The sequence below is a fragment of the Megalobrama amblycephala genome, linkage group LG14 (assembly GCF_018812025.1).
Source record: "Megalobrama amblycephala isolate DHTTF-2021 linkage group LG14, ASM1881202v1, whole genome shotgun sequence".
NCBI classification, from domain to species: Eukaryota; Metazoa; Chordata; class Actinopteri; order Cypriniformes; family Xenocyprididae; genus Megalobrama; species Megalobrama amblycephala.
The window spans coordinates 1875723-1903243 of record NC_063057.1 but is presented as its reverse complement, the minus strand read 5'-3'; the positions used below and the strand labels follow the sequence as shown (position 1 = coordinate 1903243).

Sequence of the window (27521 nt, the reverse complement as noted above, 5' to 3'; positions counted from 1 at the left end):
AGAGCACTGGAAGAGGGCACCTCCTGTGGCGCTTTGGTAGGGATTCCTATTCGTCGGTCATCCGACGTACGTCGAAGTGACCGACTGAATGGGAACGTCTCGGTTACAAAGGTAACCCTCGTTCCCTGAAGGAGGGAACGGAGACGTACGTCCCGTCGCCACAGGCGCTGTCCTGCTGATGCTGCCACCTGCTGGGTTCGGCTCCTCAGCGAAAACCTGAAGATGCAACGCACCTGCTGCTCATTATATACCCGCGCTGCGAGGCGAGCAGCTGATGCATATGATTGCATGCCAATGTGCATTGGCTCGTTTAGTTACACTCGAAGTAGATTGGCCTCTCTAGCGAGATTCCTATTCGTCGGTCATCCGACGTACGTCTCCGTTCCCTCCTTCAGGGAACGAGGGTTACCTTTGTAACCGAGACGTTCCCTGAATAGGGAACGAGACGCTGCGTTGAAGTTCCTATGAAAGGGAACTGGCAGAATTCATTTTGTACTCACACATTTTAATTGCTCTTAACTTGAAAATTTTGAGTAAGTTAATTCACACATTAAACTTAGACTTTAAAAAACTTAAACTTTAAGTTTTTTAACTTTAACTTAAACTTAGACTAAACTTAAACTTTAAAAAAGGACAGTAAGCAGACAAGAAGCGAAGTGGGAGAGAGCGGGGGGGGGGACGGGGGTTTCGGGAGTATTTCGTATAATTTGTCTAAACCCCAGTGATGGGTAGGTTTAGGTGCGGGGTTTGTGGTAGGTAATTCGTATGAATTTGTCAACTCGTAAAATACGTACGATTTAGCAAAAAACGTTTGAATTCACACAAACATCATCTGTTATGTCTTAAATGTGCCCTAGAATCAAAAATTGAATTTATCTTGGCATAGTTGAATAACAAGAGTTCAGTACATGGAAAAGACATACACTGAGTCTCAAACTCCATTGTTTCCTCCTTCTTATATAAATCTCATTTGTTTAAAAGACCTCCGAAGAACAGGCGAATCTCAACATAACACCGACTGTTACGTAACAGTCGGGATCATTAATATGTACGCCCCCAATATTTGCATATGCCAGCCCATGATCAAGCCATTAGACAAGGGCAGCCAGTATTAACATCTGTATTAACATCAGACTAGGTAAGCAAGCAAGAACAATAGCGAAAAATCAGATGGAGCAATAATAACTGACATGATCCATGATAACATGATATTTTTAGTGATATTTATGAATTGTCTTTCTAAATGTTTCGTTAGCATGTTGCTAATGTACTGTTAAATGTAGTTAAAGTTACCATCGTTTATTAATGTATTCGCGGAGACAAGAGCCGTCGCTATTTTCATTTTTAAACACTTGCAGTCTGTATAATGCACAAACACAACTTCATTCTTTATAAATCTCTCCAACAGTGTGTAATGTTAGCTTTAGCCACGCAGCATAGCCTCAAACTCATTCAGAATCAAATGTAATACATCCAAATAAATACTATACTTACATGATCCGATGTATGCAAGCAGCATGCATGACGAACATCTTGTAAAGATCCATTTTGAGGGTTATATTAGCTGTGTAAACTGTGTTTATGCTGGCAAGCTCCGGGGGAGGGGGGGCAGGAGATTTAAAGGGGACGCAACCTATATATCGGTGCATAGTTAATGATGCCCCAAAATAGGCAGTTAAAAAAATGAATTAAAAAAAATCTATGGGGTATTTTGAGCTGAAACTTCACAGACACATTCAGGGGACACCTTAGACTTATATTACATCTTTTAAAAAGACGTACTAGGGCACCTTTAAGTGAATGTTTGGTTAACTGTTGGAGAAAAACATCTGATGTGTAACTATTAGATCTGTGTGGTACTTATATAGGCTGTCTGTTTCATTAATGTTAATCAAACAATTGTGGAATTATAAAAAAAAAAAGTTGAATATATATTTACTGAATATATATGGGTTTTGACTTGGTGTGTGCCAAATTTGGTGGTATTACCTTGGATTTTAGGGTTGGTTGCCAGTGATATTATTTTGGAACCTTGATTTTTCTCAAAATTGACTTTGCTGACTCTATCGACTTTAAACAGGTGTAGCTCAGTCATTTTTTTGTCAGATTCAAACAAATCATACATCATTTTGAAGGTTTTTTAATAGCGAACAATTCTGATTACTAAAATGTGTCAGTTTTGTAAACTCCAAAAAAAAAAAAAAAAGAAAGTTCTAAATACTCATAAAAGTTAATTTGATTGAACTAATTTGTTTCATTTGAGTTGCCCTGCTCAAACCAGTTAATTATTTTGAACGTTTAGGTTTGGGCAAAAACTGTTGCATATCTCCAGATTTGGGGGTTGGACTCATTTTGTTCGGCCTATCAAGCAGCCAATAAATAGTGACATAAATTCAAAGTCAGACCTAGCAACCAGTTACAGCACCCTAGCAACCACTAGACTTCCACTGAAAAAAATATGAGAGCGATATCTCTGGATCAGAACATTTGGGTGGGCTCTTTTAATTCGGACGGGAAACCAGTCTGTCTCTGTAGAATGACCCGGATAATGATTGTGTGTCATTTGTTTGCACATGCAGCAGTCTGTTTGTTGTTTTAGCTTTGACCAGATGACTATAACCAGCCCTGAACGCTTCAGCTCAAGTGCTGCTGTTGACAAAGACAGGTACAGATGTTTTTTCCAAGCTTGACTTGAGTAATGTAGTCAGATGTGCATATATTATGTAGCTGAAGTGTCCTCATTAGCATAAGATAGCATATAGAATGGTGATTATTGTCTCAATGTTGGCACACACGGCGTAATTCAGAGTGAGAGAAAGAAAAGTTGGAAGCTGGTCAATTTGTGCATATTCATGACGCTGCCAGTCATTACAGTGAGCGCGATCTGCTCTGAATTCAAGCCAGATCTCGTTCCCTTTATATGATATTGTCAGCCTGCTACAAACTCTAGAGAGAGGAGAGTATTTGGTCTTTTTAACAGTATTAGTCTCCAGAAATGGAAGCGAAATGTCTTCGATGAAAGGGAGGGAATTTAATTTGCGCCATTAATTGACATTTAATTTAGACTGTTGTTCGTCTCATTAAGCTGTCCGTCATCCGTGCTGTCATCAATCACTCAATAAGCGTCAGTTTGTTTCCTCTCTGAGACATCCTGCTCAACAAAGACACAGAAAAGCCTGCGCCGTAATAAACATAAAAACAGGACATTGTTCTATGATTATTGTTTTATCACTCAAAACTCCTCAGCTCCTGCTCTGTACTCGAGGCAATATGTGAACTTCTGTATCTTGGCACTGCTATTATTGCCTGCTTAGGATTAATCGCTCATGTTTCCTCATTTTGGATGAAAGCATTTGCTGAATAAATAAATGTACATGGTTGTTCTGAATACACATAGCTCACTACTTAATAAATCCTGTGGAGTATGCAGTGTGTCCTGGCTATTATTTTAATATGACATGCATATAACCTCATTATGTTGGATGTGAGTAGTTTCCATCATTTTTATATTATATTATATTATATTATATTATATTATATTATATTATATTATATTATATTATATTATATTATATCTAGTGCTGTCAAATCAATTAATCGCATCTAACATAAAAGTTTATATATATATATATATATATATATATATATATATATATATATATATATATATATATATATATATATATATATATGCAAAATTTTGTTTGATGTGATTAATCATAATTCAGTGCTGTCAAATCGATTATTCGATTATTATTAATTGAGTTTTTTGTGTGCTTATATTTGCAAACGTTTATGTTAGATGTGATTAATTGCGATTAATTGATTTGACAATGCTAATTATATTATATTATAGACTACACTTTTTTGTTATGGTGACCTTGTTTCAGTGTAATAATTATACATTTAAGTTTTTACGATTCCTGTTTCGTGTTTCCCTGTTTTGTGTCTTAGGACTCTTATTTTGATATGTAGTTCCTGTTCTCATGGTTTCTGTGTTTTACCAAAGTCCCTTTAAGACCAGTGCCCAAGGAAGTCGACCGGAAGTTGAAGTCGGCCGCATGCCGCCATCTTGTAGCAGAACTTCACTTGCGTTAGCATCCCATTGACTCCCATTCATTTTGGCGTCACTTTGACAGCGAATAACTTTACATCTGAGGCGTTTAAAGACTCCATTTGTCCATTATTTATTTCTAAAGATACACGACAATGTATAAAGGGCTCCATTACCTTCTATGTTACATTATGGCCCCGTACAAACAGTTTTTGTAAAAATAGGCTAACGATTGCGTCATAACCACTCGACTCTCTGTCGCACAGTAGAGAAATTACCGTACAGACAGGAGGAGAAGCTCACAGGCAATAGTATGCATTAACTTAATATGGCGTACTGGCGTTACATTTTAAAATACTATACAAACTAATTAATCAGAATACTTACTCCTGCTCACTCACGCCAAAGAACTCCCCGCTCAAGCTCGCCGTCTCTGCAAGATTAACGATGGCAGTTTGCACGCACAGCTATTAGAAGATTTACATCTGTCAGACAGGTTGCTGACGTCATCAAGCTTAGTTTGAGTCTGCGCGTCAGAAACGGAAGTGCTAAAAATGGGCTTCACTTGTCTCAATTGAGTTCCAATGGGGTCGCTGTGTCCATTTCTTTTACTGTCTATGTTTAAGACAAGTCATTTCACTCGGCGGCCATCTTTGAAACGGCTCTCGGGCATCCTGGGCATCATGCAATCTCTTTGAATGGGGAAACATCAAATTCTCCAAAACTGTTCGCCAACCTTGCGATTTAATTTCATATTTGAAATCACCAATGAAATCTAACAACAACCGGCTCATAAATTTAGTTTCTAAACGCTCGAATCATGACAAAAAAAACTATTTTTCAGGCTGGATCAAGCTAATGTGCATGCGCAGACCTAAATGCGTGTCTCTTCAGAGGCGCGAGTCTGACTGTTTCTATAGAAACCGGTGATTCTAACGGCCGCTGAAGTGACGCGATGACTTTACCAGTCGGCGATTGGCTCTTATTTAGAAGGCGGGACTTATTCCGCCATATTGCACGTTACACTTTCTCCCATTCAAACAATACGAGTGACACGTCTTGTGTTATTCTATAGTCTTTGGTTTTACTTCCTGTGTTTGCCTTGTTTCCATAGTTACCCTCATTTATCTTCATGGCTTCTAATCACTTTCACCTGTTCCTTGTTATCTTGTGTTATCCCATGTGGTTTTTATGAGCAGGAATTGTATAATAAGTACTATTAATATTTATTAACTATTCATTACATTATATTTATTTAAAAATTCAAAGTATTTTGCATTTTAATCTAATTTTGGGTCAACTTTTGGTGCGTAAAATGTTAATAATGTTAAAATCTGCCATTAATTCAGTTTGTCAATTTGAGAGCATTGCATTGTGGGATACAGTATTGCACACAGTCAGTGTGCTTTGGGTGTGTCATATTTTACCAAATGGATTAGATCATCTGGCCATTTCAATTCCATATGCAATGCACATACTGTATATTGTAAAAGAGTTTGCATGGGTGCACTTTGTGAATATTATATATAATAATATTTCTAAATAAAATGATATAAGATTTCTGAAGTTATATCTGGTTGTGAAATATCGAAATCATGTGACATCAATGTAGCATATACTGTTTGAAATTGCTGTCCAAACATACAGTAGCTCATGACTTTTGAGTTTGAGTGTGAACGGTCTGTCGTTGTGGTGGTGCAACCACAAATAAACGTGATGTTCTCCTTGTTTTGACACTGGGAGTCATTTTCTCTGGCCTGTAGTTCTCTGCTGTATTTATCACACGGTGCAGGTCAGGTAATCCGTCTGGTTTTTGGAAGACCAAATGCATCATTTTCCCATTGCTCTGAAAGCGCTATAAAAGTGGATTGGATTTCATTTACAGGAGCCTATTAATTCCTCGCTGACAGCAGAAGCGATGGAGGACTCCAGGTCTTGCTAATTCACCTTGCCCGGCCACGCGCATTTTAGTTATCTTTCATTGTGTCAAAAACTGTGGCGGGAGAAGAAAGATCTTCCCGGAGGCATCCGATGCTTTTGTCAAAATACACCAACTTGAAAAGCGCTTAGGTGATTATGAGAGAAATAATCATACATGCCTGAGCCAAATTCAATTTACACACAACAGCAGCTGGAATATTTGTTCCGAACGACAGGCGTGATATTACTTTTGCCGTCTCGAGAGATATGGAAGAAAATATTTGTTTGGAATGATTACATTCTTGCTGTTGCCTTTAACGGGTAAAGTGTGTGCATCAGATGGCCGGCACATGTGCCTCCTCAAGGACTCGATTAGCTAATTACTCTAACGAGTGCATACATTTGAGAAACATTAAATAGCAATTTATTACGAAGAGAATTACTGCATCTGCAAGAGTGGAGTCTCCAAATTAAACATCTTATGCTCCCCAGCTAACAAAAACAATGTTTTACTTACATTCTTATGGAAACTTTTTTATTTCTGAATGTTCCCTGAATGTCCAGTTTTTGAGTATTTTAAAAACGTTTGTTTTTAGTTATGAAAATGTGAAGGGAACATTCCATTTTATCAGTTTGCAAACATTATGGGAATGTTACTTTTGAATGTTCTATGAACATTCTTTTTTTTTTTTGCAATTATAAATTTACAACATGGATGCGGAATGTCATTTTAGAATGTCTATGAACATTCTAAAGCAACTGGTAACATTTAAAAAATATCCAACTAAAACATTTCAGAAATAAAAATGTGTGTTTTGTGTGTGTTTGCACAGGTCTGGAGAAGGTCGGCCGTGACTCCAGTTATGAGCAGGAAGGGAAGGTGCAGTTTGTGATGGATGCGGTTTATGCGATGGCACACGCGCTGCACCGCATGCACAGGGATTACTGCTTCGGATACCCCGGCCTCTGCACCCGCATGAGCAATATCAATGGAAAGGAGCTCCTGGGATACATCCGGAGCGTTAATTTCAATGGTGAGTGCTCAGATTCTCAGTTGAGCGACATTCAGATATGTTTGCAAGTCTCAAATATTTCAGGGCCAAGTCTAAATCGAGTCTCAAGAGTGTTGCTCACAAATCCGTGATGGAGGTCAATTTATTTGCAGTGACTCAAGCCTGGTTTCTGCCTCTGGTTACACTTTATAACTACTTTCAATACAAATACTATTATACATTTGTACATATGTAATGAATAAATTACATTTTACAATATATTCACATAGAAAACAGTTATTTTAAATTGTTTTTTACTGTATTTTTAATCAAATAAATGCAGCCTTGATGAGCAAAACAGGCTTCTGAAGTTTAAAATGTCATAAAATATATACAATTGTAAAATTATATATATATATATATATATATATAATTACACAATTTCTTCTTGGAGCACAAAAAGAGACGTTGAAGAATTGTTTGAGGACTTAAATTTGAGATATTATTTGCTAAAATAAAAATAAAAAATAAAAAACTCCCCTTGTGCACATTCAAATTTTCAGTGATTGATTATAAGATATTAAAAAACCAATGCCATTTGCATGAATATCATTGAATTTTGTATTCTAAGAAAAAAACATTTGCAACATGAAGGTGAATAAATGATCAAAGAATTCTCATTTTTCAACTATTCCTTTAAGCCTTATACTGTATAATGTGTGCTAAAGCCATATTAATGAAAGTTATTATAAAATGTTATGCCATATTTTACTATGCAATGCCGTGGGCATGTCTATTACCGGCGCAGCTTCTTATGTTAAATGTTGAGCACTTGTCTATTTACATATTCAAGTGCTTCACTCATTTTTCATGTTTCTTACTTCTAGCACCATTCATTAATTCTTCGCAATCACCGATCGCCCTGCTCACTCGCACAATCTTCCCTCTTGTTGTGTTTGTCATTTCATTTCGCTGTGGTCTTCCTCAGTGACCCCTAAAATCATTACACATGCGTCAAAGCAGAGACCGGAAAATGTGAGTTAAGCGCATGCAGGGATGCTCATATTTCTTCATAATGTGCAGAAGAGAGCACGCGTGTTTTAATAAGAGCGCATTATAACTCAAGAGGCGAGCTGCGCGTGATTGACTGTTTTTGTTTCCCTCGTGCGCCTTGAATCATGTTGAAACAAAAGAATTTAAACATTCTCTTTGAAACCATATCACACGATTCATTTAAATATTAGTTTTGCTCCGTGCGTCTTTGCCACTCTTTCATTTTTCTATCCCCCAACTCCGTCGTTTTGTTATCATCTGCTTATGTTTGCCTTCAAGTTGTGGCATTTGCATAACTGCAGTTGAGCGATTAAGGCAGCGGCGGTGGCGCAGGGAGGGGCGGGGCTGAGTGGGACCATTAAAACCTCATTAATTCGCTTTCTAGCGGGCAATGCAACCTGGGTTATTTGTTCCACCACCTTGCGTTCATCATCTGGCTGTGTTTGAAGTGAAAGACAGATACGGAAAATTCACTGACAGCGCATGTGTTTTCAAATGTGATCAGAAATGTCAATAGAGAGAGAGAAAGACCTGGTAGATGTTATTCTGCTGTGTAAGTCTGATGTGTATCGATGCACAGTTTGATGATTTAGAGTTAAAATAGTAGTGATGCGCTGCCAATGATTTCAGGCGAACTGTTTGTTTTCTCTTCCTGTTTCTTGAGCAGCAAAGCATCATATTAGAATGATTTCTGAAGGATCATGTGACTCTGAAGACTGGAGTAATGATGCTGAAAATTCAGCTTTGATCACAGGACTACATTTTTTAAATATATACAAATAAGTCTTGATGTTGTTTTGTGCTCTACTAGAGCAGGTTTTCATGCTTGAATGTTGATTATTCTCCATTGTTGCAGCTCCTCTCTTCCCAGTCTGTCAGTAACGCTCTGTTTAGTTCCTGTCTCTATGAAGCCCCGCCTTTTGGAAAGCACATTGTGCTCTGATTGGTTGGCTGGAGCAATGTGTTGTGATTGGTCAAGTGCTTCCAGTGTGTTTGAGAAATGTCCTGCTCCTTACATAAGCGTGAGTTTCAGCTTCTCAGGTGTAAACACTAACAATGGCATCAGTTTTGCCTTATTTCAAGCCTGATTTGGATAATGGGGGGGTCTCGAGACTAGGCGTTTCAGGGAGTTCAGAGTGTGTTTGCTGGGGATTTGTATGTGTGGTCTATTGTTTGGGTGAGATCAGGTTTTCATGCTCTTGTGCAAAGTTAACTGCAAGGTGAAGAGGACTCAGCATGCTCCTCATTAATGTTAAAAGCAGCGGTGATCACGGGAGGTGTTCAATTCTGCAAAAAGGCAGAAAGAGGGGACAGAGATCTTTATTAATCCAATTCGTCAGCCCGTGAGCGTATTCCTTTACATTCTCACCATGCAGGAAAGTCACCATGGTGTCTTTTGTCTTAAAGGTGGTAAGAAAGGCAAATCAAAAATGAGATTTCCTTTAGACATCATTAGCTGTTTCCATCCACTTTTGGGATATCGCCTAAAAAACGCTGGATGGAAATGCCTAGATGTGCATAAAAATATATGGATAAGTTTTTATGCAATAGACATGTACATAAATTAACATGTTTACCAAATAAATCCCTCAATGCACAACAAAACACTCGTTATTGGATAACTGGACTTACCCGTGGACCAATTGCAAAGGATTCTTATATAGTTTACAGCATTAACTGAGATTTTTTATCCTTAAGAAAATGTTAATTTAGAATAGAAATTTTATGTTCAGCTTTTTACCTCCTGAACCCGTACCGAACCGTGAATTCAATAGCGGTATGTACCGAACCGTTGTGTTTGTGTACCATTACACCCCTAATATCTTATGAAGTTGACACTCTTATTTTGTCTCTTGAGCAACCTCGATGCAATACAGTTTACCTCTGGAAAAGGAAATAAAAATCGAAATCGTTCTGACTCTGCCCTAGAGCATTCTGGGAAAAGGCTATAGCTGCCAAACGAGGCTGTTTAACGATCCTGCGGCTCTTTTTTGTGCTGGTGTAACCTTTCTCAGCAGCATGAGACGGGCCGCCTGCGTGATCCCACGGTCCGTTGCAGACACTTGGCTGTTATTGACACCCTCCTGGAGTGGATCAGAAACTCCCGCAGATAAGAGTTCCTCAGAGTCCTGACACCAGAGCCTCAAATAACATCATGATGCTGCTGTGGTAAAGCAGATTTGGCCCAAACAATGAGAGAGCAGGAGCTGAGAAGCACACTTGTTCATTTCACTTAGCCAGTAGGTTTTGGTGCAGTTATAACATATATTAGTGCTGCATTTCAAGAAATCAGAACTGGAGAAATGTTTGCGGTCAGATCCAAGAGGTGAATCACACTGAACGTGTGAATGATTGCTGATATGCATCGCGGTAGATCAGCATTAGGTCTGTTTAGAGGTTGCATCGCCTCTCATTGCTGGACACCTGCTATTTGTTATGACGACACTTTTATGGTCTGTTGTTAATGGCACGTTCCCAAAGCCATGCCTCCCAATCTGAAGTCTTTGTATGCAGCGCTGCATTCACCGCCGTAGCCTGTTGTTTTCTGTTTTCTTTGTTGGATCAAGGTAAAATGGTTCCTACTGTGAGAAACAGTGTTGTAAACTAACCTTGTTGAGTGTCTTCTGAGCGCATGCGACATAAATGTGCCAGCTGTTCTCTGGGTAAGTTTATGATTATAATCAAAAGACTAGATTATTACATTTGCGTTTTAATATTTTCGTTTTACATTTTAATATTTAGGGTTAGTGTTCCAATCATTAAACCCAAGTATGCAATAATAAATGAATTAGGAAGCACCATTAGATCTTGCTGATGTCATAGAATACTAATTGCATCTTCAACCGTGTAATTAGATTACTAATTAATATCTCTAAAAAGTATTGCATCACTTATTAAAAATTACTTTCTAAATCCCATATCAACCTCGACCAGTTAAATAATACAAGGATAGACATGAAATTGCTCTTTTAATTCTTTTAAATAAATCATATAAAATGGCATAAATCATTCTTTAACTGACCCAAGTATTTAAAGGGAGATGGTTACATTCATCTTATGCTCCCCAGTCTCTCGATATTGCCTTTTTTTTTTTTTTTTTACACTGTTTCTATTTTTATGATCAATTTTTGGAAAGGAGTTCAGTTAGGAGGTCAAAAGTTGTAGAAGCTCATAATTCAAGTACAGTTCTAAGGTCAGAAGAGACTCGTATGAAATCATACAGGAGAGAAGCCAGTCAGTTGAGTTTGTGGCAAAAACCTTTTACAGTGTTTGAGTATTGTTGTTTTTTACTGCATATGATATTTCATACTCTGAAAGTACAATGATATTCATTACAAGATGAGTAGTTAACATTTCAAATGCACCTGCAGAGGATACTGTGTAAAAATAAAAATACCCTACTATACAGTATTTAATGCATCTGATATAAATATAAAGTACAGAAAAGGTAAGAGTAATCCTTTGCTTTACTTTTTCAAGGGGAAAGTAATGCATCACACCCAACACTTTAGAACGAAGTGAATTAAGCAGATTATTTTCCACAAATTATTCCCATGGTTACAATTAAAAAAATACATTTTCTTTGAGTAAAATAGAAAAAAGAGAGCAATTATGAGTTTGTGGTGGAATTACTTTTTTTTTTTTTTTGTGAGATTCACTGTTTTGCACCTATAAAGGAGCTCACACTTACAATCACACACACTCTTGTGCTATTGAGCAGTAATGGTTGATGGATGTCCGAAGTCTTGGCATTTGGCTGATATCACAGGGAAAGCGAAAGGTTTCTCATTAATCCGTCTGAGTCTGCTGATACTGTGGAACAATTACATCTGAGTGCCGGTTGTTGAGTTAACTCACCCGCACTGGAGCTCTCTCATTACTGCCCGTCACTGCACTTCCTCTGGCCCTACACCAGTGTACTTCAAACACCACACACACTGAATTAACTGCTAGCCAGTGTGTGATAATGAACACAGCGCTGGGCGATTATGACGGGAGAATGGGAAGAAATGGATTAAAGTGTGTGGAGGTCCAGAAAAGGTCTTTAAAAGTGTGAAGGGTTGTAATATGTGCGCATGTGTGTGCGTGACAGGTCGACATGTGCTGTGTGTGAGATGGAATGAATGGAGTTTGTGAGTGTATGAAATAGAATGCACTGCCTACTGCATACTAATGTTTAATGTAGTAGGTGAAATGTTGCATAGAATGCTTCAGTGAGGAAGATGTTACATTGTTGTCAAATAATTTAATAAAATTGCATTAATGAGAGGCATCTACAGTGTCCAAAATTCACTTTTTCCCAAATCTAATTCTACAGAGATCTGTGGCAATGTCTCTTGAGTTCTGCAGGCGCAGATTCCATGCGGGATATTCAATACGTGTTGATTCATTGCTAGTATGTTGCTATTTTTCACCCAAAATGGGCCCCACAACAGTAGGGGCCTCCGCTTGCGCTCAAAATTACGCCGCTCACAGACCAGGGGTGGGGGCTTGGGGCAAAAATGCCAGCAAAATGAATAAAAATGCCCCAAAAATCCAAGATATGGTGCAAAGAAATGTCTCTGTTTTTGTTTTTAATGTTTATAAGCAATACCACATGAGCAAGAGTGCTGTTTTCCTGAATATCAGCAGCACATTTTCAATTGTAATATTGATTTACAACAGTTCAGTAAACAAGTAGTTACTATTAGGTGACTATCATTTTAGACACAATATTGTCATTATTGGCTGTTTTTGCTCTATCGTGCCAATGAAAATAGTTCCAAACATTAGAGTCATTGGTGTCTCCAAGCAACAGTTTCAGTTTCATTACTGAATGAATCTGCGTTTTTGAATGAATCAGTCTATGAATGACTCCACAACTCACTTTCTTTGGCCCTGAATGAATCAGCCGTTTTGAACAAATCATTTGAATAAATGATTCAATGAGTCTCTCGTTAAGGCTCGCTGGTTTTACTATCATTTCATTTTAGCTTAAGGTCTGAGAGGGTGATGAATAGGGATGTCCAGATCCGATCACGTGGTTTCAGGCTCGATCTGAATCGGACGTTACCTCCCAATCAGGACTCGGATATATATTAGGGGTGCAACGGTTCTCAGTAAAAAATCGAACCCTACGGTTCTCCACTTACGGTTAGGTACGCACTTGCACCGCGGTCCATCTCGAATGACGATGCATCTATTGGTTAATATGGTTTGTTTAAAATAGCAACGTGGAAAACAGACAGACAGAGTTCAAATAATGTATGTTTCAGTCGATGGATGCGCAAAACGTTACAACAACGATAATCAGAAAGCGTGGACAAAACAGTCACTCTTTGTAAACTGTTAACTGCGAGTGCCGTATGCTCTAATGTCCAATCATTTACGCCGTCATCACCCGGGTGATGATACAGGTGAGACCTGAACAGCACACGTTGCTGTCTGTGTTTAAACTAACTCATTTAAGCCTTGCTGATTTAAACCTTCAAGAACAAGACGCGAAAGAGAGCTCGCGCGCTGTGAGAAGATTTGTGTGCGCTCATCCGAAGCGCGCACACGCTTATTTCAGTCAGCGCGCAAATACTGAGTTCTCTTTCAAGTCTTGTGCTTCAGCGGACAAATTCATACAAAAATTATGTCAACATGCCCGTCTTAGCGAGTATCCTAGCAAACATAGTCGGTTATGTCTTAAGTGAACGTATATTAGTCGAGAAAGACAGCGCATGTGTAACAGTATATGTACTGGATCGTGCATGTCTTATAGGGAAAAAAAACTATTCCTGCTGCCTGTTTTTAATGTTAAATCAAACAACAAATAACAAAGAAATCACTCACTGCTCTTGACTGAATAGTTTTTGTAACTTCAATAATGATTAATCTTTATTTATTTTATACAGTAAAGATAATATGCAGTGATATTTTATATTTGATTACTTTATCCATTTTCTATACGTGAAAACGATTGTTAGATTCCTGAAAAACCTGAAAAGCACTGTTCCTGGATCTGTTTTTTTCGCTCTTCTTTATTCTTTTTCATGTATTATAGAAGTATCGGATCGGTATCGGTAGATACTCAAAATCAAATGACTCGGACTCGAGGGCAAAAAACGTGATCGGGACATCCCTAGTGATGAAGATTGAATGCTGTTTTTGTTTTTGGTCATGATTGGAACAATAGTTCTGGTTAAAGAGATAAAATGTGTTTATAAGAGTTAAATTTCATATAACAATGTTAAATATAACAGGGATAATAAAGTAATTGCAGTCGCAATGCATACAATGTTTTCTCATTTGTGGGGCCTCCAACTGTTTCTTTGAAACGGATCTCCGAATTGCAAAGCCTGCCTCTGCTGGTAGGATTAGTAGACTAGTATGCCATTGCAAACATACCCATAGTTCATATGTTTGCACACAGAGAAGCTTTTGGAGAGAAAAGAGGCCACAGAAGCGGTAAATGGAAGTTGATACGAAGGCAGATGTCCAACTTGGAGCATCACAATGCCTGCAGCTCAGCCACAATTACCCCCGCTCCAGTGGCTCCCTACATACACTTATTTTTAGATTAGTGTTTGGAGATGGACAGAGAGGGAAGAGAGATTGTAGAAGTGTGCATTCAGACGAGTTGGGGGGAAAAAAGTGATGATAATTGTGTTGTGTAAAACAAATCCCCTTGTAAGTCCAGACGGCGTGACGGTGAATCTTAAAATGGAGTGCAGCAGCAGGATCGGGGCTGGCGTTTAACTCCGTAACAGAGCTCTATCCTCATCTCAAATGATTCTGTGCTAAAATAATAAAGGAATGGCCTTAGGAGGTGCATTCTATCATGTCCACAGAAAGAGATTCTGAGGTACAGGCCATACTGAGAGTAAAAGGCAGTTTGTTTGACTTGTTTTGTAGTTCCCAGGTGATGGAAAACTTTTAATATGAAATAGATTTTTTTTGTTGCATTATCTGAAGAAATTGTGAGTGGTGTTTACCTTGCAAAACTCACTTGCCAGGGTATTCTGGGTGGTATTCTTCAAGGTTGTTCTTGTTGTTATATACAGTATTTATTTATTGACCCACGTCAAGACAACCCACCAGCATTGTACTGTACCTGTTAAGTACGTCGCTCGAACATTAGTGTCTGCATTTGTATACTTGTGTGAATCATATTCCTGGGTAGTGTTGTCAAAAGTACCGGTACCAAGTCAGTACTAAAATTTTGTTTTGCGAATCACGATCTGGTCACCTGATTAGCAGAGAATTTAACAATATTCCATTAGTTATTCCACTAAACATGGAATCTCTGTTTCTTTTCCCAAATCTTCACTCGCTCAGGGGATTATAAAAATTTCTTCCTTTGGTTCCCTTTAAATTAGGCCTATTATATTCACATTCTTTACTGTGGTAAAGCAGAAAAAACACCATAGGACAGAAACCTTTTTGCTTGCACGTCAATTTCTATTTAACACAGTTTGTGCTTGTTATTAGACTTTATGAGGCGCGTCAAGTTTATTTGTATAGTGCGTTTTTCACAACGGTGATTTTTAGTTTCACTTTCTCTGGCAGCGCAAAATCAAACATAGCCTGAATGTCTTCAGACCTTTTACAACAAGTGTCAGTTGCTTGTAACATCAAGAGATAACATAAGATATTATTAAAGAGATGGTCTCTTTCCTGCATCTTTGTGTGGAAATAAAGAACGAATGTTTTTTAGAATAATACTTCACTTTCTTATTATTTAGGTTACAATTATTTACTGACATTTATTTCATAATTTTACAGGCTGTAGTGTCGTTTCACTGAAGGAATAGCTAAAATAAACACACGTCTGTTTCAAAATGGATGTTGGACAGGCCCGGCTCCAGATATGAGATGAAAGGTGGGCCAAATGATATTCCAGGTGGGCCGGTCGGATTGGTGGGGGGCTTTAATGCTTTAATCTCACATGTCTATTGATATAGATAAGGAAATTGTTAGGGTTGTTTGTTATTGTTATTGTTATAAACTATTATACTATTTTGAAAAATCACATTACAAAATATAATGTGAGATAACACAAATAATATTTGCAACATTTATTATTTTAATTTTTTTGCACGAGCTGTTTATACTGTACGAAATTAGAACTTTTGTCCAATACCTCCTCTAGGGGGGTCCGGGGGCATGCACCCCCGTAAGAAAATTTTGTACATTTTAAGGTTAAATGCATCAATCTGGTGCACTTTGGAAGCTCAAAATTAAGAGCTTCAACCCATGTACAGTGTGCAAATTGACCAAAGAAACAACATTGACTTGTACCTGGACATTACAGAGGGTTCAAATATATTTTTAGTTGTGATATAAAGTCTACATCATTTTAGGTGTTTTAGGATGCCAAACAATTATAACAATAAAATAATAATATAATAATGTTTTAGGCCTATATAATTATACATATGACAGTAATATCCATATAGGCTATTGTAACAAATGCAATCTATATATATATATATATATATATATATATATATATATATATATATATATATATATATATATATATATATATATTGGTTAGGCTACTTTACACAACGTATAGGAAAATTAAAAATACTAGTTTGTAGCCAATTTCTAATCCTTGAGCTTTAATTTTGATCACCAAATCGGCAGCTGATCGTGTGAGCAAAGTGCGCACTTCTCTTTAAAACACGCAGCACAAACGGACTAAATATATACTTAATCACTGTATATATTTTGGTGCTTTATTAAGGCACAAAGCCATTACGGTTTCGATTTTAGTTCATTGGCAAAATACAATGTAGTATTTTCGGTTCATTATGAAACGGTGGCGGCGCACAGGGTCATTAATGGGAAACACTGAATGAATGAATGCTAAAGTTGTCGTATCAGTTGTTATCATAACAAAAACGCTTCAACCGGACCGAACGAGAGTCTCGAGGCCTGCCGCTGCGCTGAGTGAGTGACAGGAGGCTGCGATGTGCGTGAACTCGCTGTCATGTGGATACTGTAGAGAAGCGGTATTGAACGGTTTAACATATTTTAGAGACATGTTTAGAAAAAATATATATTTTAGCAGCACTACTAAGGGGGAGGTTGCAGCTTGGTCTGGAGCTGAATTGAATATCACACTAATTTTGTGATTGGCTGTTATGTGGTGTGGGGCCAGGGTGGGCCAAGCCTCTGATTGGGTGGGCCAGGCCCACCCTGGCCCCCCCGTGGAGCCGGGCCTGATGTTGGAGCATTTGTTTAGGTCTATTTATTTTTGTCACGATCTCCAGTCGGAGTACCCTGGTTGGCCACCAGAGGGCACTCCAGCACGGACTACGTCACCAGTTTTACTTAATTTCCCATAAATCACCCCTTGGACTTATTAGCCTCATGTCATTGCACTCAGGTGTTTGGTGTTTGCTCATTAGTTCTGTCTATTTAGTCTCAGTGTTTTTTGCCTTTGTTGTGGTTCGTTGTTTTCTGTTTTATGCACTTTGTTTCTGGTTTCTGTTTTTGTGGACTGTTTTTGCCTTGGACTTACTTCATTAAACTGCACGTGGATCTTATCATTTCGTGTCTGTGCATTCCGTGACAATTTTTTTATATTTCAAAATGTATTTCATTGAGGTATACACACACAAACATAAACACATGCTTTAAATATTTATATGTATGATTACCATCATATTTAATGTTTTTTAAAAATAGGCTAGTTAAATAAAATAGTAAAATAGTTCCAACAGATTTTCCTGTGGTACTGAAATTGGTACCGAGAACCATAAATTTTTACTGGTATTGGTACCGACTACTGGAATTTTGGTACCGTGACAACACTATTCCTGGGGTTTGTTCAAATCACTAACCCTAAATATGTGCAATAGTAACAGTGATTTTAGCTGACAGAATCAGCAGGTAAGGGTTTGCAGAAAGGTTAATCCCATCGAGTGGTCCATTGTTACATCTGTCTGGTCTCCTGTAATCCTCAATTTCCCGCTGCCCCGGTCCACCTGGAACGCCAAGCTTTGATCAATATCGGTGGATAAATTCTTCGTCTTCTGTGCCTCTATCCTCACCCATCACGGTGACAGTGTTTTCTTATGCAGGGAAGGATCAGTTTGCTGTTGCTAGATTAATAATGGAATAATCTACCATCACTGATTGCACACTGGCTTATTTACTTGTGTTATTATGTTGGTTTGAGAAAGCTGACTTGCACTGCTATATCTTTTCTAACTGATCCAACTTTGGGAATTCCCGTATCAGATTTCAGAACAATCCCAATTTCCCATAGACTTTCATTGAGAGGGGTCAAAATTCCTACAACAGCTCTTATAGAGTATTTAACCTGCCTATCACTAGCAAAGTTTAACAACTAACTTAGGACAACAAGCTAAAACATGCAATATGGTAAACCATTATGTTAAAACATGCAAGCAACATTCTAAAACATGTTACCAACATGTAAAAACATGTTAACAATGTGCTAATTCATGATAGCAAAATGCTAAAACGTAGAAGCAGTGCTAATTATGCTATAAAAATGCTAAATCATGCTAGCAACATGCAGAAACATGCTAACAATGTTTGACAGAACATTAGCAATGTGCTAAATCATGCTAGCAACATGTTAAAATGTGGTATGTGCTACTTGATTATAGAAACATGTTTGCAATGTGTTAATCCATGCTAGAAAAATGCTAGCAATGTGTTAATTCATGTTAACAATGCTAAATCATGCTAGCAAAATGCTAAGAAATGCTAGCAATGTGCTAATTCATGCTTAAATTTGCTAGAAAAGTGTTAAATCGTGTTAGAAACATGTTAGCAATATGTTAAAGCATGCTATCTATCTATCTAGCTATCTATCTATCTATTTTGTGATAGACTGTATTGCTTTCCAAACCCTCAAACTTTTAGCTTTAAAACTACTGTAAACTTCAAACTACTTCAAACCGAAAACCTTCCAAATTCAAGCTTTTACAATTTCTTCAAACTTTAAGGTCAGGCTTTCTCAAGCCAACATCAAAGTTTGTATTGACGAACTTTTTAATCTAGTGTTGATTTGCAGTGACAACAAGTGCACGGCGATTACGAGAGAGCCGTAACCACCTTTGCCGTGGAGGGAATATGATGTTTGCATGCGAGAGCAGAGATTTGAAGGCGATGGATGTCGTATCTTGCAGGCAGCTCTCACAAGCACAGCAAACACAAAACACTCAGCGTCTTGGGTTTGCAGAGAGAAGCGGTGTTTTCCTTCACTTGATGTCTTCTTAAATAAAAGAACAGAACTGTCTGGATGCTTGCTGCAAAAGCTGCTGCTGAATCTGGCTCATTATATTCGCTGAAAATATTGCTTCCGGAGGCTTTGCCCTCCTCAGCTCTCACTTTCCTTCATGGTGGGCGAATCAAAAGGGTTTTTTGTGTATAGAAACGGGATTCAGCGACTGAGGTCTGACTGAGGTCCTCTTATGTCTGACCTCCAGACAAACAATCCCCTCATCAGCTGCAAGAGCTGCCGACTCGCTGTAATGAAGGGTGGTGATGAGGAAGACGATGGCGATGGAATTGGAGAAAGTTGTAGAAAAGAGATTCGGCTAATCAGTGGCTGGAATCTCGACTCCAAATGAGAGTGTAAATGTGCTGTGCTCACAGACTGAAAGCAAATAAAAATAGAATCATCTTATTAGTGAAGGCTGCAAGATTCCACTCGAAGTATCAGGGGTGTAGCAGCTTTTGGGAGAGAATCATTGTATTTTAAGAGTTTTGTTTCAATTGGCTGCAGTGGAAAGGAAATAATTGTAGCCGGCAGCGTAAAACAACAGTTTTATGTAGCTTTGGCAGTGGACTGTGAACTATGCTATGGCTTTTTGTTGGCCTTTCGTCAAATCAGTTCATGCACTTAATAAATATTCATGAGCAAAACTGATAATACTGTAAATTGTGTCTCTCTCACTTTTCAGATTGTTCCTATGATCCAAACTTCAGTCCCATGTTTGGGAATAAGATGAATGAAACTGTGTTTTTCACTTGGGCAGTAATCCAGCTAACAGGGAGCGTTCTGACAAGATTCTCTCAACGTTATGAACAAAGGTTCTTCTAGTAACGTTAATAGAACAAAGTTATCTGCTCTTTAATAATGTTCTCAAAACGTTAGCACAAAAACATTATCTATACAAAATGTATTTTATTTGGACGTTCATCTTACATTTTTAAATTTTACTACTTGTTTCAGAATGTTCAGAGAACATTCAAAAGTACATTCCAATAATGAACATTCCAATAATGTTTGAAAAGTGGAATGTTCCTTTAAAGTTTGCGTCCGAATGTTAAGAGAACAGCATAGGCAAAAACATTCACTTTTCCTAAAAAACTGAAAAATATCACAAAAATATTTTGAAAATATGAATGATGAGAATTTATTAAAATGCCACAGATTTATCAGGTGTTTTCTTTCTGCCTGTTTTGCAATTTACATGTAAATCAATATTTCTTTAATTTTATATTACATAATATCTAAGGTTAACATTGTTTTGATGAGATTACATAGATAAAAGTCTCATGAAACAGTCATCTATTATTAATCTGAGATAATGTTCTTCATTAATACTTCACAGTGTTGGGGGTAACGAATTACAAAGTAACGGATTACAGTAACGATATTACTTTTTTGGGTAACGAAGTAAAGTAACACATTACACTAATAATATTGGTAACTACACTACTTTACTAGACTATAGGAACGCGCTTTCCTTCGTTACCCAAGCCGTGTTTGCCTGTGTGTAATGTTCTGTCTGTTTGGTGCGTGCATGCGTGTGCCTGTATGTGTGCCGTTGCCATAGAGATCGATTTGACATAGCTGCTGGTGCGGGAAATGGAGATGGAGACGGAGACGGGGGTTTCGGCAGGCCCGGCGCCAAGAGGGGGCAAAAAAGGGGGCATATTGCCCCCTCAGATCTGATTTGTGCCCCCTCAGTTTCAAATTTTCCCCTTTCACCCGATCGATTTTAACTTTTTTAACGTGTACGATAACACCGGTGTGATGAGAACGTTCAATACGCTAAATTCAAACCTGCTTTCCCGCTGCTGGCGCTGAGCCAGAGATTGACGCGCTCTTTTCATATTTTACAACTAAGTTTTCAACCACATGTTTATTTGAGGTTTCAAATGTTTGAATGAGGACTGGGCTATATATAAAAAAGACATAGTTTGTTAAATGCAGATTCCATACACTCATAGGCTATGGAAGCTGCGATAATCTTTTAAATTTTAATTTGACGAAATTGTTTATTCATATCACATACAATGCGTATGAAACAAAGTTTACTCTCTTATCCCAGTTCACCAGCCACTTACGTTCATTTCGGGAAAAATTGATGAATTTATGTAATGTAAATCCGACAGATCCTGTTTTATCAACTAACATGATCATTATAAAGGTGTTTAAACAAAACACATTCACTTTCACATATATGACAATCGGAAAATATCATATAATTCATGATATAGCCTAGTTAAAAAGTTTGTGAATATTTTAAATAAAAAAGGAAAAACAAAATAAACGCGATATCTGTAGCTTGGCTGCATGACGCGTCGCCAATGAATGTAAATAATGTTCTAAAAAAAACAGGGTTTCCCAAACGGGGGTTCGCAAGGGAATTGCAAGTTGATGACAAGCAATTAATTAAATTATAATTAAATCATTACAAATCAAACAAATAGACTAAATAATATTAAAATAAAAAAATCTAAATTTGGCAACAAAACTTAATATTTTATTTATTTATTTTGCATGTGACCATTCAGTTACAGAACTGAACGCGTCTGCTCAATTCAAAGTGGGCTGAACGAGAGTCACACCTAACTTTGCCCATTTCGCCTCACCTTTGACTAAGCGCCTATTTAAGCGAGTTTGTCATTGATTGTATTGTTTTGTTGTTGGGTTTTTTATTATAATAATAATAAACTCATCATTAATGAACCCATCATTAAAATGCATTCATGGGCGTTCATAACCGTACGTGCGTGTCCTGGCGCGGTGCTGTTATGAATGCCCGTGCGACCGTGAGCATTATACTTTCACTTTTGAACTAGCGATTCAAAGCCTGTGTTTTGAAACTTGTGTGTTGACACCATTTTAAAATGACCCCACCATAGCCTTCTTTATTTCTGTTGTTTACGGTGAGGCATATTTCTTTGTGCAGACGGGGTTATTGTTCTTTCATATGGTTCAATTTATACAATAAACTCTATGCAGAAACGTTAAGTGATGATAGGGCTATGATGTTTGTCCATGTATCTACACGGTAAATTAAGAAAAAGTAAAGTAATAAGTAGTGAAGTTACTTTTCAAATGCAGTAACTAGTAAAGTAATCTCATTACAATTTACAGAAGTAACTAGTAACTAGTAACTAATTACATTTTTTAAGTAACTACCCCAACACTGATACTTCATAAACAGTGTGATGAATTGCCCTTGGGATGTTTTAAAATGTTTAACAAGGTTGGATTTTAAATATAATCAGTTCACAAAAAAGTAATTATTTCCATCCCTTGTAGACTTTATAACTGGTTTGTATGTGTTTTAAAGCACCATGTTCATTTTTGGGTGGCTGAACATTTGTGTTTTTCTATCAAGATGCATGAAGACATTAGACTTTTAGAATACTGGCCTGTTAGATAGTTTTCAGCTTTTTAGTTTGGTATATATTTGAGTTGTGAGATGTGGTTTGCTTGTTGTGTTTCAGGGCCCCAGGGACAGAGTTCCTGAGCCGTTTATCTGTTTAAGTGTACTGCTTTTCTTAAGCAATTAAATCACCACATTATTCTCTCTGCCATGGAGCTCCTGAAGCACTTCTAAAGCACTGCTTCATGTAGTTTCAATCTCATCTGCGCTTATGAAAGATCCAGTCTGTTGTGCAGTCCGTTTACAGTATTCTAGGTTATTTATCAGGTTGTTTGTGTAACCGGTCCTACTTGACCCACTCCGAGTGGCTATCGAACCGGTGTCTCCGGCATGGGAGGCGGGCACACTAACAAGGATGCTAAAGACTGCAGTCTCTAGCGTCAGTCCCTAGCGTACCTCTTGAGGACCACTCCCATCCGGGTCACGGCACCAAATGTAACCGGTCCTACTCGACCCATTCTGAGCGGGAGTCGAACCAGTGTCTTTGGCATGGGAGGCGGGCATGCTAACAAGGACGCTAAACGCCAGGAAAGTGAGGTTTACACGCACAGCACTTACTAGCTTGCTTCCATTACATTTAGCAAGTTAAGCGGTTTGAGGTTCTCACAGATCGTTGCACATTTGTGCTCTAGTTTTGTCTTCATGTTTGATCAGTTTGATAAGAAGATGGATTTACTGATGATCATCTGAGATTCATTTTTCTCTCACCTCAGATATCAGGTTCCAATTGTTATTCATGTTTCCAAGAATGAGAAGCAAATCAGAACTCGAATTGGTTTGTCACAGGATATTTGCCGTCTCATCTAAAACCTGTATGTCTTTGCGTGTTTTTCTGAAGCCAGGGTTGAAAGTGTCCTTATCAATTACTGAAACTACTAATAACCTTTCCAAAGATCGAGGGCATGTGAAAATGTTAAAACTTCCCTGGGACATTTTGATTTGCTTAGTACAAATGAACTTTGTCGCTGACATTTTTCATTTCTTTTTTCTGCTTTTTTTTACTTCAAAGGTGAACTTTCAAGCCAGACCTCCATGAGTTATACAGAAACTTTGGAAAACAATACAGCAAGATTTAAAAAAAATAATAATAATAATGAAACTTTACCATGTACAGTGGGATGCACATTGACAATCTGGGATTTAAATTTAGTAACACTTTACTTAAAGCCTTTATATATAATGCATTATACAAGTATTTTAATGCTTTAATATGCCTTGTAATGCACCTTATATTGCATTGTATGATCTCATGAATAACTGTAACTACAGTTACAATACATTATAATATTTACTGTTTCTACTTATTGTTACACCTTAGAAAGTATAATGCATTAAAACATGACAAACAACCAAGATGCAACAAGGAATCTGCAAATATAATGCATTTTAACTTTGATTACAATTTTTTATGAAAATATATAATGAATTACAACTTACATTATCAATACCTTTATAATGCATTATACATAAAGGCTTTAAGTAAAGTGTTACCATGAATAAACAAAGTTTTAGGACTTTGAAGAATGTCAAATTTGCTCTTTGGATCATAATCACAATCAATTAAATTCTCAACATTTGTAATGAAAATATTTGTGTTACGCAATGTTAGAAAAATGTCAGATGTTTCAACCCCACTTTTGGATAACAAGGTTGGTTATTGCACTCATAAAGCATTTAATCCGAGTTGAAGGCCTCAGGGCTTTCATTAAAAGTGCTTCACACTAGAATTTTAGTTCACATTTCAGTTCATTAACTTGATCTAAAAGTGGTTTGCAAATCAAGTCTGAACCAAGCGTCAAAACAACACCATTGGTGAAGGTATATGGATGTTGAGGTGAGGTGGTATTTCTAAGACGCTCAACTCAGTGAATGTTGACTGATTTTATTACCTTTCCTCCTCCTTTCCTCCTCACAAGGTTGCCGTGATCTTTGCACATACAGCAGGAAGCTGCATGTATTATTTACACCTGTGACACCCGAACCTGAACACTCTCCTGCACCGCAGTGAATTTTGTGAAGCTGCGAGAATGCATGTGTAGATGCAAGCAGCTGACACCTTGCCTTTTTAATACACCTATTGAAAATTCAGCTATAACTTTTGCATTAGCTTAAAGAGGACCTATTATGCCATTTTACAATGTCTTGATGTTGTTTTTGGGCTCTACTAGAACAGGTTTTCATGCTTGAATGTAGGGGTGTAACGATACGCTCAGGTCACGATACGGTACGTATCTCGATACGGAGTTTACGATACGATACGTATCACGATATTTTCAACAAAATGAAACTGAAATTCAAACAAGATTTATTCAAAAAACATGAACAAATTTCAATAATTTTCCTTGTTGTACATACAAGATCACATTTCAATAAAATAAATAAATAAATAAAATTTCAATAACATAAATAAAAATAAAATTTTAATAAAAACCTTCTGTATTCAAATTAACAGTTGAATAGGGCTGTCTGTCACTGAAAAAGAATGTTAAATTTAACATGAACTTAGAATTATGAATAGGGGCCGTTCACATATCGCGTCTAAAAACGCGTGGAAGGCGCGGCCGCACCGCTTCTCCTTCTTTCCAAAGCGCTTGCGCTCCCGTGGCGTCGGTCGTTGCTATGCAACCATGAACTTAGCTCTCCAAGAGGAACAGGATATTTCTGCAAAGGATAATTGATTTCTAGCCCTTGCATTAGTTTTACTACGAGATATATTGATGGAGATAAGATATAAAAACCACCATGTACAGCTATGATTAGCTGTTCGCCTGAGCTTTTGATGTTTTGTTACGGAAAGGCCATAGCTGATCGGTTGATTCTTGTCACACGACCTGCGGTGCGCTTGCGGCATTCTGAAAAGTTGAGAATTGCATGCGCGTCGCGACCGCGTCGATCCCATTATGAGCGCGCCTGCCGCGCGTTTACATTTGAAAAAAATAACTGACTTGCACGCGGAAAAGACGCAATATGTGAACGGCCCCACAGAACTTCTTAAAGCAAAGCATCGCAAGCGTCTTTTGCTTTTCTGTGAGCACAGCTGTTCCTGTGCACTGCGGTGAAAGAAAGCCACGAGTTTTCTCACGTGACCATGCAAGAGACTGACATGAGAAACGTTTAAACCTGCTTGCAAGATTCAATGTGTGCGCGAAACACTTACTGAACTAGAGAGCTGATTGAGAGACACCATTTATATGCAGTGACAACCGGCTTCTCTCACTGCCACCTTGCAGAGTAGGTCACGTCGGCAGCTCAACCAATAAGATTAAACTGCCGTCATATCGTAAAAGTATCGCCATCACTCTACGATGCATATCGTAACATGTTTGCATCGCGAAATATCGTACTTCGATAAATCGTTACACCCCTACTTGAATGTTCATTATTTTCACAGATAAATTATTCACAATGGCATGCATTTAGGTAAGGTGAATTTTTATTTCATGCTAACTTTAATCTCTAGATATGGCTTGGGTGCCTCCTTCCAACAGTGTTTGCGGAAATGTATGAACGTATATATATATATATATATATATATATATATATATATATATATAACGGAACAAAAAAATGTGCATCAACTGTTTTACAGGAAGTGCAGGGACTCCGGTGGTCTTCAATCAGAACGGAGATGCTCCAGGACGATACGACATCTTCCAGTATCAGATCACCAACAAATCGACAGCTGAGTACAAAGTGATCGGCCAGTGGACAAACAAACTGCATCTTAATGTAAGTGGAGAGCCTTTTTTGGTCCTCATGGTGAAATCCATCCATGCATTCATCCATCCATCCAAACTTTAACGATGTACGAATGTTCAGATGAGATACATTCAAGCATAAATGTTTGTAGGAAATCTCATCTTTGCTGATGATGCATGTGACATGAATACTCTCGGGCCGTCATTAGTCAACGGGATGGAAGATAAGCTTGTAATGTTGTATGCCTGGCTGCGAAACTAAATTAATGGAGCCAGAAACAAGTTGCGTTTTCATGGCCAAAAGCTCTCGCAGCAGTGGGGAGGTTGAAGCTGTAGTTTTTCTATACGTGACGGAGAATCACAGCTCCTCTGGGATCCTCTGGGTGTGTGGGAGGGGAAGTGGTCGCTTTGCAGAACTGTGATCCAGCCCCCTGTAGTTCTCAGGTATCAAACCCTCCCCTTAAGTGCTTAAACAGATCAGCGCTGGATGTGTTACAGAGGATGGGAAGCAGAGTGCTGGTGATTTGCATGCAGCTCATTACGGGAAAAAACACTTTGTTAGCCCTGAAAGATTGTGGCTCCGACATTTAATTTACGGAAAATCATTTTGGCAATCAATACACAGGGCCAATGAATGTGTTTTGCAATTTTACTGTTTACAATGTGCCAAACTGAAAGATCTATGTGGGTCACGTTAAAGGGCTTAGTTTACACTACTAAAAGCAAACTTTAAGGGCCCTATTTTATTATCTAAGGACATGGTCTAAAGCGCATGGTGCAAGTGCACTTAGGGTGTGTCCGAATCCACTTTTGCTAGTTTAACGATGGAAAAAATGGTCGACGCACCAGGCGTATGGTCCAAAAGGGTTGTACCTAGTCTCTTAATGAGTCATGGCTGTGTTTTGGGCGTAACGTGCAATAAACCAATATAGAATATAGGTGGAATATAGACACCCTCAACCTAACAAGTCAGTTTAAATACATGTGTGTATTGCCACAACTGGTCAAATCATTTAATTAAAATGGCAATACGCCAACAATGCGCCTGAACACACCTCGTTTTCAGACCAGCACACCCATGGGCGAACAGATGAGTGTGAGTGCATTTGCTATAATGTGGGTGCTGAAACTAGCCAAAACCACTTGTGTTGTGCATGGCGTCGCA

General features: G+C 38.0%; 1 protein-coding gene and 1 long non-coding RNA gene across 4 annotated transcripts in view; one reads left to right on the top strand and one right to left on the bottom strand.

The window, feature by feature from the left end:
* grm8a (glutamate receptor, metabotropic 8a) overlaps positions 1-27521 on the top strand; it is a 240618-nt gene that overhangs the window by 182333 nt on the left and 30764 nt on the right. For all 3 annotated transcript variants that reach the window (XM_048154637.1, XM_048154636.1, XM_048154638.1), the window contains exons 7-8: positions 6808-7008; positions 26248-26387. In XM_048154637.1, coding sequence (XP_048010594.1) covers positions 6808-7008; positions 26248-26387 — 341 coding nt within the window. The remainder of the gene's footprint in view (positions 1-6807; positions 7009-26247; positions 26388-27521) is intronic.
* Positions 1-27521, bottom strand: part of LOC125244559 — a 77740-nt gene that overhangs the window by 23647 nt on the left and 26572 nt on the right. The window lies entirely within an intron of this gene.